The following is a 14,842-nucleotide window of genomic DNA, read 5'->3' as shown; positions in this document are numbered from 1 at the left end:
CTGAAAGATGAAAGTTTAGAAATCTCAAAAATAAATTATGATTTTTGAAAACTATTGACTAACTTACAAGGTCATTAGGTCTAATTCGCTAGATTATTTCTAATTACTTATTTATAATACAGATCGATGTGATTAGTTAGATCTTTAATTAATTAATACTATTATTTTATTTTATTTTTAATTAACAGGAGGTCAAATTAAGATGAATGTTCAAGTTTTTCTCTAAAATTTTTTACTTAATAAAACAAGAATGGAATCACACTATAGGATTTTAACCTACAACATTAAATTTTAAAGATCTATATTCTACCGAACTGAACTAATAAACACAAGCACTCTTAATAATCTACACTCATCTTCTTTCGACTTCTTTTGACATAAAAAAACATGGGATTAAACATGGCTCATTCGAATTAAAACTAATTTTAAGAGCGGCTTAGCTCGGATTGCAAATGGACAACTCTCAACATTATAATTTTGGTTTTAGGGTTGTATCGAGAAAAATAGATGCAGTTTGCAAGAAAGAATCTTCTTACAAAACCCAACTTATTGGTTAATTCTTTGTTTATAATTTGACCAAAAGGATCTCCAAATCCGAAAATCAATCGACCATTAAAAGCATTCATGATAGACAATTACAATTTTGTTTTTTAAAGTGACAAATTAAGCAGGTTCATAGAAGCAAAAGATGCACTCTTTTTCTCCATCTCCATCAAGGTTTTCTAACTTTTATACCCATTCCCGTTTATATTAGAGGTGATTTACTACTTACTCTCTATACCCGCCATCACAAGAGGTGAATTTGCACCGGAGGAAGGTTCATGTGATTTTATTTTATTTTTTATCAATTTATATGGAGTTCACAGATCATAAAAAAATATATATATATGTTGCAACTATCAACAAGGTTAATCAAAGGTAATTTTAGAAAAAAATAATTACATAAAATTGTTTTAAATATATTTTGAAAAGATTATAAGTATAATAAATGATTTATGTGTATAATTTCGAGCAGGGAGATCCACGAGTAAAGGATACTTTACCCGTCTCCATGACTCAGGACGCCGAGTATTGTTTTACTCCTTTCATCCTCTCACTTCTAGATGGACAAAATTTCCTCCATCTTCACTCGAATGGTTAAAATATTTGGTATTTGCAAGTCTGGCTACATCATCAACCTTCAATTTTTTTTATTTTCCTAGACAATCATGCACACAAAAGGATATTAAAGGAGTTGTTTGGTATTATTTATCTTAAAAAAAAACATAAAAATTGTTTGTTATGGATTTATTTTATTTTTTTGAAAAAAATAAAACCAACTATTATCACAAAATTTGGAAACAGTTTATTTGATTTTGAGATTTTTTTACAGTAGTTGGTTTCTATATTTTTGAGGGAAAAAAAGCTTTTATCTTTGTTTTAAAATTTTCGAGAAACAAAAACGGATGACATGAAAATACCTCCAACCCCAAGCAAAATCAAAACGATCACAATTTAGGGAGACAGTGAGTCCACAGCGATGATCCACATCTGCGCGTTGAGCTCATAGCCCATGAAAGTTGGCCATCAAACCCACATTTAAGCCTAACCATTTCGGTTTGCTTTAAAACCACCGGAACTCATCTAGAATAGGCAATATTTGGGCCCTAAAACCTTCCATGAGCAAACGTTCATGTTAATTTTGTTAAAATAAATAAATAAATCATCTCAATCCATAAATCTTAAAATTATTTAATAAAATATTAATATATAATCTATGTTAGTAATTAATTTTAATTAGAAAATGATAAAATTCAAACATGTGATCAAGTAGTTATTAAAATCATAATACAAATAATTATTTCAGTCTAGAAATTTAAAGCTATTAGATAAAATATCTTGTTCTCCGGTAAACTTTCCTATATATATATATATATAAAATAAAATAAAACTACCTTCCGAATTCTGCTGTCAATTTAAAAAACATATAGAGTTGTAGATATTCTAAAAAGGAAGGCCACCGACTAACAAGTAGTTACTGTAGTTGCAGCGTGCAGCAGCCGCTATGATGTCATGACTCGGAGGGATGAACTATCGGGTGTAAGTATGCTGCGATGGGAAGGAATAAATCGCAGGCCTGTGAAAGGGTCTCGTTATTAAAAATTAAATTAAATGAGTTTTATTAGATTAATATTTTACTAGAATAATATTTTACTCAGTTTGATTTAATTAAAAAAACGAGTCAATCAAATTTTAAATCCTGAATTATTGAGGTCGTTAGTTAAGTTGGATTTAATAATTATATCTTATACCGTAGAAAACAAAAAAAGGAAAAGTAAACTAAAAAAAGGGCAGAGACGCTTATGGCAGAAACTGAAACCATCAAAGAATTGCACGCGTGACACATTTGTCTCGTCCCTTGTAGCTTTAATACGCGTGGACGTCACGATGAGCAACATCAATAATGATATAATAGAATGTTCGTTAACATAAAATATTTTTTATTTAAAAATATATTAAAATAATATTTTTAAAAAAATTATATTTTAATGTCATTACATCAAAACGATCTAAAAATATAAAAAATTAATTTAAAATATAAATTTATTTTCAAAAATATTTTTAAAACTTAAAAATTAATGAGTTTTAAATCGTAGTTAAGAAATCCGAATCGGCTAAACCTGACATTCAACCTATTATTTTTTTATATAACTTTTTTTTATTCAAAACAATATCATTTTATTTTTAAAAAATATATATATAAATATCAAACCTGCTTATTCTAAATTTATTCTTGATTTTGGCTTTAAAACTATACATAAAAAAATTGTATGGGTGACACATTTTCTTATCCTTTGTATGTTTAATACAAATGGAGGTTACGGTCTTCATCACCCCTATCAGATTTTAATTAAACTGTGTGGGAGTTGATTCGATTTAAATTGACCAGTTTCATGGATCCAAGGGTAACATAAATAATAGTTAAAAAAATAAGATAGCTTTTAAAAAAACTTTAAGATGATATTTTTTAAAAATATCAAGACAATGACAAATTGAATTGACTTTGGTTCTCCCGCGATCCGAGTAATGGACTTCATTGAATTTGATAAGCATTTTTTATATAAAAAAATTATTTAATTATATGATAAAAATAGATACTCGTAAAATTAAGCACCGACCCTAAAATAAACATTTATCCGAGACCGCAATAACCTCGTGTAAAGCGAACAAAAGTAAATCATGCAATTTATCTAGTAACTAATCTAATATTGAAGGATAACGAAGATTAAAAAAAATCAATTAAAACAATCAAAGGACAAAAAAAAAACATATATGGCTGGTGGGTAAACCCATTAAACCCGTGAATCACGTCCAGGTTGGCATGTCAAATTCATGAACCGGATTATGAACTCCACTAAGATTATTTTTTCAAACTTTTTTGTTAATTTAAATATACGATACCAGAAATAGAAAATCACAAAATCAAACATCAACCCAATACCGAGATATTTATTTGAGACCACGATAACCTCATAAAAAAGTGAAACGAAATAAATTATGAAACTAAATTCCCAATAAAACCAGCATATATGGATAAAATAATAATAATAAAAAGTTAAATTCATCAAACCTGTGAATCAGGTTAACTAGCCAAACATATAAACAGCTCTATGAACTTTATAAAGTTTAATAAAATAGGTTTCTTCTAAAACTATTTTTTTTAACTACATGAGAAAAAAATAGATAATAACAAAGTCAAATTCAATTAGAAAAAACAAAGAGAGATAGAGAAGACACGCCAAAAACTTGTAGATCAGAGTAACTTGGATTATCTTGACAGTTTTGCAAACCACATTAAACCACGTAAAAAGGTAAAATGAAAAGAAATAAAATACAAATGTTGTTTTTCAACCACCCTGATATTAAAAGATGAAGTAGACAAAGGTAAATAAAAATAAATAAATAAATAAAATATTGTGGATTTACTACTGTAATCTACAATACATGTTGGTGGACAATAATTACCCCACACCTTTTAATTTTTATTGATTCATATTTTTATATTGTTAGATATTATTCATTGTATGACATATAATTAGTTTTTTTTGGCCAGGGTCAAAACTTTTTCAAACATAGAAAAAAAATATTCAAGCTCTAATAAATTATTTAATACTGGTATTAAACCAGACTCAACTGGTCAACTTTGATTTTCCTTGGTTTTATTCTTTACCTAGCTTTAGTTTAGAATTAACCTCGCGAAAGTTGCCTTTATGTGACCCTGTTAACTTGAGGAATTCAAAGACAAGTGAGACAACCAGTAAAAAACGTTGTTTGATTTTTTTTTAAGATGATATTTTTTAAAAATATCAAGATAATAATATATTAAATATACTTGAGCTTCATGGTTTTACAAACCATACACATGACTTAGATCACAAACTCCACTGGATTTTTTTTTAAACTATTTTTTACTTAATGACATATTAACAAAAATAAATGCTTCTAGAATTGAGCACCAACCAAATACCATGACATCTATTTAAGATTGTTATAACCTCATAGAAAGCAAATCGAAATAAATTATAAAGATCAATTCAAAATCAACCTAATATTGAAGAATTATACCTATAAAAAATGACAAAAAGGATTCAATTAAGAGAAAAAAATTAAAAGATGAGATTTTAATTAAAAAAATTATATGACATTGCAGACCTAATGGTTAAACTTTAAAACCTTTCTGAGCTAACTCCTTGATTAACATGTGTTTAAAATTAAAATGCATGGAAGTTGATTTTACATGACTCATTTGGCTTGGCAGGGTTAAAAACATCTTGAACGACCGATTAAAACATGGTTTGACTTTGAAAAAAATTTAATGATATATTTTTTTTATATCAAGACGACGATTTATTGAATTAATCTTGGTTTAACATCTTAACTCGCAAAACGCTTTGTGTCTTGACTCGTAAAACTTACAATCCAAGTCACGGACCTCACCAGGTTTATTTTTAATTTTTAAATATCTTTTAAATGATATGACAACATAAATAGATGCTTGTCAAAATTAAATATCAATAAAGTATAAGGATATTTATCTAAGATTTCTATAGGCTATAGCCTCATAAAAAACCAAAATAAATTATGATTAGCAATCAAAATTAATAAAACATTGAAGAAAAAAATAAAAGAAAAAAATTGAAAGGTATAATTTAAGAAATAAATAGAAAAAAGGTTCAATTTTTTTTTAAAAATCGAGGTGATCAAGTGTTTATATGAAAAGCTAAGCACCATGAAGTTCTCCATTTTTTTCAGCGGAGAGAGTAGCAGATAATTTAAATCTTACAGGACTTCTAAATCAAAACAAATACAACTATAAAAATTATATTAAATCAACATTGCATCTACAATAAAAAATGAAATTCTTATTATCAAACATTTTAATTGTTTTGCTTCACACCATAACACAGCACAATTAAGTGCAAGACAACGTAAAACAACAACCGAAGCATAGCACAAGGTAAGACATACGAGACAACTTTGCCAAACAAACTTTTAGACATTTTCGTGCGCCAATACCAGACACCACCTAAATCTTGATAGCAGCAGCAGCAGCAGCAGCACTTCTCTCAAAATCTCCATGTAAAGACAATATTTTATTGAAACGTGATGAGTCTGTATTTGCTCACGCATAATGGTATCGGACTGGCATCCATAGAAGGCCGAAAACTTTGTTCTTCTGTGATAACAATGCTCAAATCTATGACGATCAAGGAAAACAAATAGAATAATTAATTTCAGAGAATAAGTCCGCCACTTGCCTTTCAAGAATCTAAAAAGTTATACGCCACTCAAAAACCCCACAGCCGAATACAAATCAAATAAAGAATCCAGCCAGTAGTAACAACTCGAATAGCAGTAACATCGGCCTCGAAACTTCCAAGAGAAGACTTATCAAGTGGGTAGTAATGGCAGAGTCTACATGCCATAATTCGATCTTGACCCATGACAGAGCAAGCTTGACCTACCAGCCAAACAAAAGAATACCAAACAGCCAACGAACGACCAGCCTCGCATCAAAGGTTCAAAAGGGAGATCCTTCCTTCCTTCCACAGAAGACGACACGTCACTGCACACGTACCTCACGAATAAAATCAATCCACGTGTACAAAGTTTAGACTTCCAAGTTCTTGTGAATCAAGTCACATGCCCCGTAAATTTTTTGTTTGGTTTGACACACCAACCCTCTCTCTCTATTTAAGACAACAAACTTGACAAGTTCTCCTGTTGTTTTGCCTGCCTTATTTTCATCTACAGCTTCCTAGAAAGAATCCCAAGCCTGATCTCTCTTCCCCGAAATGTGCCCATATGGGACAAGTCTAGCTGCAGGGACCAAACGGGGTGGTGCAAGATCAGATTTCAGGCCAGCATTTGATGTTCTTGATGCAGACCATGACGGGAAGATAAGCAAAGATGATCTTCGCATGTTTTATGCAGGGTTTTCAAGTAATGGTGCCGATGATGATTTTATAGGCTCAATGATGTCTGTTGCGGATTTTAACAAAGATGGGTTTGTTGAGTATGATGAATTTGAACGTGTTTTGGATGGTGCTAGTGAAAAGAAGAAATCTTCATCGTCAACAAGGTCTAGTTCTGGGGTTATGGAGGATGTATTTAAGGTCATGGATAAAGACGGGGATGGAAAACTGAGTGTCGATGATCTGAAGAGTTATATGCAATGGGCAGGGTTTGATGCTTCTGATGATGATATTAAAGCTATGATAAAATCGGCTTGTTATTCTGGCGGCGGTGATAAAGATGGCGTCACTTATGATGATTTCCTTAAGATTTTGGCTCTTGATAATTCTTCTGCTGCATAGTACTTTTGTAATTTTAACCTTCGATTTTGTCCTGCTTTTTTGAAAGAAGATGCTCATTAATTTTGATGTTTATGTTCTGCCACATGAAATTGTTATGTAGCAAATTATGATTTTTTGGTGTAAAGTGATGCCAATTAGGATGCATTGCCAGCTTTGTTTGTGATGCTGATGCTTCTCTTAAATGTCTTGTTTTCTGTCTCATGCTGTGTGCCTATTACAACTTCCTCTGATTTCTGTGGTGCCCAAATGTGCTGGTCCTTTTGCAGTGATGTATTCACGTTTAGCTTCTTACATTCTCTTCACAGTGGCAACTTCAGAAATAACAGGCCGTTTAGTATTGGGTTTTTTTTTTTCAAATTAATTTTTTTTAATGTTTTTGAATCATTTATGTTAAAAATAAATTTTAAAAAATAAAGATTATTATTGTAATAAATTTCTAAATAAAAATGACTTTAAAAAACAGATCTTTGAAAACACCCAAAAGGAAGTTCAGAGGAAATCATGCAACAGACAAGCCGTTGGGCAATAGGAAAACTATTGCGAGAAAAGCACAGATTAATACAATTCTGCTGCTTGCAGAGTATTTGCGGAGCTACAGCACAAAATTTGTAACGTGAAAGACTCACCAAGTCGATTTCTGTTGCCGCTCACACTGACAAACAATCTGTTCTCAAGAACCGTTGCACAATGCTCGAGTTTCTTTGTTTTGCTTTTGTTTTTCAAGGAGCGGGGTTTTCAAAGCACGGCATATGAGGTCGAAAGGCCAATGAAACTTGTGCTCTACCGGCATCTCTCATTTTTCAAGGCGGGTGTTTAAAATACTCTTAAAAAAAATCCAAAAACAAACCGTTCCAAACACCCAAGACGTCTCCATTTGAAGCAGAAGGCTAGGACATTCTGTCACAAAATTTATCCGCGGAGGACACAGCAGAAAACTTAAAACTGTTCTGTGAATGATTTGGAAATTCAAACCATAGATAGCAGATATTAATGTGTATAATAATACAAGAGATGAGACATTAGAGCCCATCAATGGAGATGACGCATCAGACCCCATCAATAATACAAGGCATTTAGCATCACATTAGAGCCCATCAATGGAGATGACACATTAGACCCCATCAATAATACAAGGCATTTGGCATCGCTTTCAGGAGAATATCATAAGACATGCAATCAATTACTACATCCTACTGCTCTGACAACTAGAGTACTAAGCCAAGTTGCAACTCGGAGTAGCATTGTTAACTTCTGGCTCGCTGCTCTACCAATGCATTGTTAACCCAGAAGCCGGGATTATTTAGACCAAATCTATCTTCCCATTCTCTAGAGGCTTCTTTATGAACTTGTAACATACAAAGGTAAGTAAGTCGCGCTCCATCTCTGTGATTTCCATGCTGCCACAGTATATAGATCTTATCAGTAAGCAAACAGATAATTCATTTTCTTTCTTATAAGAAATCAAATACAACCCAACCGATAAAGAAGGGTTGCCTTGTAAAGGCCAATAATAACTGTCATTAATTACCTGTACTCAGGCTCAAAGTCAAGGCCAGAAAGATATTGCTTGGCTTTGCAGATAACGAATGTGTCAAGTCGGGGCACTGGCACTATTGACGTACAGATTAGAACAATGAAAACCTCATTTTAGTTACTGTCTAGGTGCGTGTACTCAAGTACATGAAAGTTAAAAAATGGACAAAACTGAGGAAAGATTAACTGGGACACTTCTTGAACCTGGTAACAGACACCCCTATCGGGAAGTTAGATCAATTGTCCTATGTTGGACAGGAAATCTACAAATTAGATGACTAAAGAAAATAACGAGAGGAGAGGCTAAGCGGAAGCAAGGGAGGAAAATGATATGCATAAAGCCAGTGATGTTGTTAATGAGCATATGATGCTATAAATACAGTGAAAGCATTGTTTTACAAGAAATTAAAGAGGGAGGTAATGAAATCCAAAGACCAGGAAACAGAATAAATTGACTAGCAGATAAGCAAGAAAAACACTTCTAGAATAAGATTACACATGAAATCTAGGATAAAACAAGCTTAATGAGGAACATCACTTTTCCTCATTCCTAAGATCTGTAGATGCATGCCTTTCAGTCATGGAGGCATACATGTGCGAGGATCATCCAGTGCTCCAGCAATTTCATGGAACAGAGACTACAGAGTGCAGCAGCGAGCTACTAACAAGCTCATTTAACCATTGGGTAGCCTATGATTGGATAGCAGTTCTTGGGCACATCTAACAATAAAAAGGCTCGAGTAAGGTCAAATCCCTCTCAATCACAGTTTCCGGAAGTTGCAAGTAAAACAGGTTTGTCTACAAATCCAAAAATATTCTCTGAATGAGAATATTATAGTTGGATGACAAGTGCATGACAACCTAGGTTCGGTTTCACAAGCTCATTTCAGGCACTAGCTACATTTGCATTCACATTGTCGTTTCAAAGTCACATCAATAAATCATGAGAGCAGTAGTTGGATGCATCCAACAATAGAAAGGCCTGCTATGCTGGAAATCCTTCTCTCATCACTCAGATTGTGAAAATTACAGAAAAACAAGTTTTTTGGAAAGTAGATAAATACTCTCTTGACAAGAATATTGGGATTTCTACAACATGCTTAATGGAAAATATAAACCATTCCTACATTCCATTTGCATATTCGAAGAAAACAACAACTTGAGCATCTCAGATAATGATTTGAAAATGCCAACTCGAGAATCAAAAGGTTACCATGCATAGCAACCTCACAAGCTTCAAAACAAATTATAAAAATATTATCATGTTATGGTCCAATATGCAATTGACTCACAACATGAGACTGAAGAGTAAATAGCACTGGATCCACACATCCATTCATACATAGTAAATAGAAATAATGTTTAAACACTTAAAAAAAAAAGAGTAGGAATGAAAGCGACTTAGAGAAGAACGAGTACCCATATCATCCTCTTCACTGGTTATAGATTGCTTTAATATGGACTGGTAATTATCAGGCAACTTCGCCAAAACAGTCTCATCAAGATGGCTTCCCAAATCATCCGTGCACCTGTAATCACACAACAAACATCACAAATTAACAATCCAATTAACCCCAAACCACATATCTTTATCACAAACAAGACAATCACTTAAACCCTTCACCTTCTTGCAAACATTTGCTCCTGCTTAGAAAGCCGGTTTAGATACTCATCAGTTTTCAAAACATAGAACAAGTACTTCTCAATCTGCATTCCAGGCCCAACAAGCAAATCAAATTCAACATAATCTCCAAACAACACCATAACAAAACACAAGAATTGACTACCTTCTGAAGACGAACCCGAAGATATGATCTCAGCAAAAATTGAGTCCTATCCAAGTCCATTTGGTAAAGCGACACAGTGAGTGGATCTATATTATTTGCTTCGGATATTTCCACATTTTGTTCCTACAAATCACACGCCAAGTCCATTTTGTTCCATTTAAATAATTTATGAATCAAATCGCGACATAATCTTTATTTCCATTTGACTAATTCATGTAGCGAAATCGCAATGCAAAACAAAAAATAAAACAACAGCAATCCAATTTAAGCTTCTTATTTCTTAGCTTCGTAGAATTGGATTTACAATTAAGCTAAATAATAAATAAAAAAACGTAAATTAAATAATCAGTCGAAAATCTGCGCTAAAGCAAGCTTCTCTAGGAAGAATTACTTAAAAATAAAAAATATAAATGAATAGACAGCAAAAGAAATAATTTCTCTACTTCGATTTTGATTTTTCTCAGGAAACAAATAAAAAGTTAGGGTTTCCGATTTCAAAAAGAAAAATTACCGCTAATTCGATTTGCTCTTTGATTCTTTGAACTAAAGAAGATTCAAATTGAAGAATCTCCGGAGCAGCTTTCTCGTTACGCCACGCTCTTTTCAAGAGCTCAACATCGGTCGTCGAAATCAACGTCTCATAATCATCCATCACGCTCGCTGATTCCTCCGTAGCCATCTGATCTGGTCTGAATCTCTTTGATTTTTCCCCCCCCCCTCTTTTGACTTCCAAAATCTGTTACGGAGAGATAGATAGAAATGTTAATAGAGTATTAAATTCGAGAGGGAAGATAGAAAAAGGTGGAATAGGAATTGGCGCCAAAACGGATCTATTCGGTGTAGTAGAGGAGACAGATCGCGAGTTTGTGCGTGAATCTAAAGCCATTGGGTGGTCGTGTAGTGGACGGTTGTGATGGCCTCAGATCCACGCACAAACCAGAGATAGGACTCCTCTTGTTAGGGGAGAAGATGGGCTTGTTAAGGGGGCCCTCTAGATAATAAGGAGCGGTAACGAGTTGATGTAAATGGGTTTTGTCTGTGTGTTGGCGGCTTTTTATAGAAGAGGAATGGGGTTGATGGTGGATGGATGGAGGGGCAATATTGTCACTACATTTCCACCTGTGTTTCTCTTTATGTATTGGGTTACATCTGTAAAACTTGGAATTCAATTGTGGAGATCCACATGTACTTGTTTTTGAAGTATTCTTCCAATTTGAAAGATCCGTGGTCTCGAAGTTGATTCTCAGGCTCTAAAGAGATCGACCAAGAAATTTGTCATGACCAAGCAAAAACAAACACTAATAAACCAATGAGCTAGGATAAAGCCAAGATCTTGTTAGATCTTTCAATTTGGCTTCAAATTCCCGTTTAATAGACAGCTTTTTTCACATCGAATTCTCTAAAATCTAGACATTTTAATTCCAGCCTAAACCTCAATCTTCAATCTCATAAATTGAGTGACAAACATTAAAATAAGTAAAAAGAATATGGTAATATGAGTCATTTCAGAATTATTAAAAATTTATATAATTATTAATTTTAAAATCAGTAAAATTAGTTAAAAAATACGTAAATTAAACTAGGCATCCTCATTAATTAAAAAAAAAACGAGGAAGATATGCACAGTGCATTTGTATGCGACCAGTTTATGTGGTGGATGCTTGTCGAATCTTGAAATGGATTCAGTCACGGTCGCCCCTTCTACTTGCAACTAATCCTTCAACTTGGCCTATTGGCTGCCGAGAGAAGGAGGCTTCTTGCCCGATTCCAATTATCTTCTTCTTCTTGGTTTTTGCGATCCACTTGGAATTTTATTTCCTTGCCTCTCCGGTCTCCTCCCATCAAATCTAGCATGTTTTGCTCTGTCCAACTTGGGGGAGATGGACAAAAATCATTTGCTTTTAATTATTTCTTATTCTTACCCAACCATTTAATCTTAATACCAGCTAAGCGAATGCATGGCTACAATTAATCACCAACAGCTAATTAGTTGGTTTGTCCTTGAGCAAGCAACTTAATTGAACACAGCTGCCAAGACTACATATGAAGTCCAAATGAACATTCAATATCAGGTTAGCATTGTGACCTAAAAAACCCTTCAAGTTAATTAGCATATGGTCAAATATACTACTAAGGTTAAAGGAGAAGTCAAATAGATAGAGTTCATCGCATGCATGACGCAAAATCTTAATAGGTAAAAACGCAAAAACTGAAATTTTGCATTTCAGCCGTCTAATTCTAGCGTGATTATAGATTATAGAGTAAAGAGAGAAAGGAACCGGACACTGGACATGGTCGTTTGCAAATAACCTCCTAAAACAAAACTTAGGAGAGTTTTTTTTATTTTAATTAACGTGGGTGTCCAAGTCAGCTTGTGCGCACCTCGACTGATCCCACAAGTTCTGAAGTTAATGATCATATAAGTCTCCAGTGGCCATCATATTAACAACCACAGAGCTCGAACCTAAGATAATAGGGGAGCAAACCCCTTAATTCCAAACTTTTACTACTGAACCACCTACTAGGTTGTTCTTTTTAATTGTTTAAAAGCATCATATTCTATAAGTCACCTTGCCAAAAATAAATGAATTAAATTGTCAAAACTAGAAAATTAATCAAATATCACAAGTACTAGCTTTGCCAATAAATCCATGATATAAACTCGTATCTAATTAGAAAGAGAGAGGATACTTTATATCTCAACACAATTAAGTTTTAACTTCGTGCTGAAAGTCCGAGACATCTTTTTTTGTTATAAGCATCATGATAGTATTTCCGACAATCTTTTATATGCAGAGATTAATCCTTTGTTTTTGGATCCCAGATAAATCACTTGCATACAAACGAATGTATTCTCATATGATGACCTTTTCTTCCTTCGACTGGAACCATGAAATTGGAAAGGAAGAGACAACGATCAATCAAAAAATTAAGAGGTTAACATATACGATATCTTCCTCTCCTGCTACTTGACTTTAGCACGCTACGAGTCCAACAAATGACAGCGTCTCATCACGCATCTAGTGCCCGAACGGTGCCGCCCGTGACCTGTAAGAAACGGCAAGATCTATGTTCAAGGATTTTTCTAGTTTCATACATCATACGTTAAGTCCAATTATTCCTCCAAGAATGGCAGCTTGCTGTCCAAAAGTGGCAGATATTCTGAATATAAACTATACCCCATATGGTATTGTTGCACGACACCTGTTATGCAGCCAAAAAGAGTCATATTCGATTCTTGCAGCGTGTGTTCATTGGTAGTGGTAACATGTGGACGTTGAATTTATACTCCTACATGGCCTAAGTACAATTCAAGAAAGTAATGAATTCGTCATATATAGAAAGGAAGAGCAAAAAAAGTACACCAAAACAATGCAATGGAGAGTTGCACCCTAGCTAGAAGGATTCTTTGGAAATTCAGTAGTAAGAGGGCCCATGGGCCAGGCCCCTAAGGCCCCAATTACACACTGCCCATTCATTCCCAGTGAAAGTATTCCCAAATGTGGTAATTCTAACAGCGCAACATCACCAATTCACCACGAAGGCCGGAAGGTGCCTCGTAAATAATTTGCTGCCAAATGGCGTGTGTATACCCTAGCTATCGATAAATACTGTTCTTAGCAAAGTCTTCTTTTCTAGGTTTCATCATCCTCTAATAGTTTCTTGGCTTGCAGGCGATTCTATCCATTCCTTAAGTGGAGAATCCATTCATTCATTCATCCTTGATCAAGTCTCCAAACAACTGTTTCCTTTACAGTATTAGCTTTTCATAGTTGATATTGATTTGAAGTTCTTCCCAAAGTTGGTTTGTTCTATCATATATTGATCACTAACGGTTGACCTTCTGTTTCTTTACTTTATATTAATCAATTAGGTTGCGGATTCAATGGTTCAGACTTTAGACTAATGAGTTAATTCCTGGAATTTTATAATTACACAATATCTACACGTATAATGGACCCAAAAAAGTTGATTTGTGTCTGGTCGATATCGATACACCTCAAGTCTTGCTTCTCTGGTTTTTGGCTATTAACTGAAGCTTGGTGGAGTTGTCTACGGAGGATCTCTTGCTCATTAAGCTGTTTCCTGATCTTCTGGTATATGCATTTTGTTTTTGCTGCTGTTTCATTGGTAATATTTCTCACCAGCGGCTAGCTTGTAGCCTCAGTGCTTCTCTTCTACAAGAAAAAGAAAAGAAAAAGGAAGGAGCCTATACGACCCAAGTCTTCATGAAAATTACTCCAATGTCAATTTCAAACCAGTACAAGGACGTCAAAGTCACAGTACCACTAACTGCATATGGCCGCAAAACATCCCAGGAAGACTTGACCTTTCTTTAAATGTCCTTTTCATACCTTTCAATTTCCTAATCTCCCATTAACTTGCTTGCTGCTTGCCACTTAATTTGAAGATCAGATGACGTTTAGTCACAATTCCATATACATGCTGTCTTTAACGGTTTACATCAATACCGAAACATTTTTACTACTGACATTCCCTCATGGAAGAGCTGATGATCTCTTATAACTGATGGTACTCGTATGTGTAAGCTGAGTAGAATTGCATCCTTCTAGTAGTGGATTTGTACAAGCTAATCTGCTTAATTTCTAATTCAATATCAAGGCATAGTTTGTTCACTAATGACAGGAAACAAACATGGGACAT

General features: G+C 33.8%; 2 protein-coding genes across 3 annotated transcripts; one reads left to right on the top strand and one right to left on the bottom strand.

The window, feature by feature from the left end:
• The first annotated feature begins 6,242 nt into the window (after positions 1-6,242).
• On the top strand, positions 6,243-7,056 carry LOC7471101 (calcium-binding protein CP1). The gene has a single exon (XM_002312286.4). It carries the CDS (start codon positions 6,336-6,338, stop codon positions 6,855-6,857), a length of 522 nt encoding a protein of 173 aa, XP_002312322.2. The 5' UTR covers positions 6,243-6,335; the 3' UTR covers positions 6,858-7,056.
• A 746-nt stretch (positions 7,057-7,802) lies between these two features.
• Positions 7,803-11,199, bottom strand: LOC7471100 (DNA replication complex GINS protein SLD5). Of its 2 annotated transcripts, XM_002311344.4 has the most exons (6): positions 10,689-11,197; positions 10,178-10,300; positions 10,015-10,097; positions 9,810-9,919; positions 8,386-8,467; positions 7,803-8,254 (listed from the first exon to the last, which is right to left on the bottom strand). In XM_002311344.4, the coding sequence occupies exons 1-6, from the start codon at positions 10,854-10,856 to the stop codon at positions 8,158-8,160; spliced, it is 663 nt and encodes a 220-aa protein (XP_002311380.1). In that variant the 5' UTR covers positions 10,857-11,197; the 3' UTR covers positions 7,803-8,157. The 2 variants fall into 2 exon arrangements, with proteins under 2 accessions (XP_002311380.1, XP_024463555.1); XM_024607787.2 differs by lacking the exon at positions 8,386-8,467 and having other exon boundaries at positions 10,689-11,199.
• Positions 11,200-14,842: the final 3,643 nt, after the last annotated feature.

The sequence above is a fragment of the Populus trichocarpa genome, chromosome 8, assembly GCF_000002775.5.
Source record: "Populus trichocarpa isolate Nisqually-1 chromosome 8, P.trichocarpa_v4.1, whole genome shotgun sequence".
NCBI classification, from domain to species: Eukaryota; Viridiplantae; Streptophyta; class Magnoliopsida; order Malpighiales; family Salicaceae; genus Populus; species Populus trichocarpa.
The sequence above is the reverse complement of the archived record's forward strand: the minus strand, read 5'-3'. Positions and strand labels throughout refer to the sequence as shown.

Excerpts from the sequence above, each read along its gene's own strand:
- LOC7471101 (XM_002312286.4), top strand. The coding sequence starts at position 6,336 with ATGTGCCCATATGGGACAAGTCTAGCTGCAGGGACCAAACGGGGTGGT.
- LOC7471100 (XM_002311344.4), bottom strand. The coding sequence starts at position 10,856 with ATGGCTACGGAGGAATCAGCGAGCGTGATGGATGATTATGAGACGTTG. Across the intron at positions 9,920-10,014 it reads GAGCAAATGTTTGCAAGAAG|GTGCACGGATGATTTGGGAA; the intron begins GTGAAGGGTTTA and ends GTGTGATTACAG. Across the intron at positions 8,468-9,809 it reads CAGTGAAGAGGATGATATGG|TGCCAGTGCCCCGACTTGAC; the intron begins GTACTCGTTCTT and ends GTACGTCAATAG.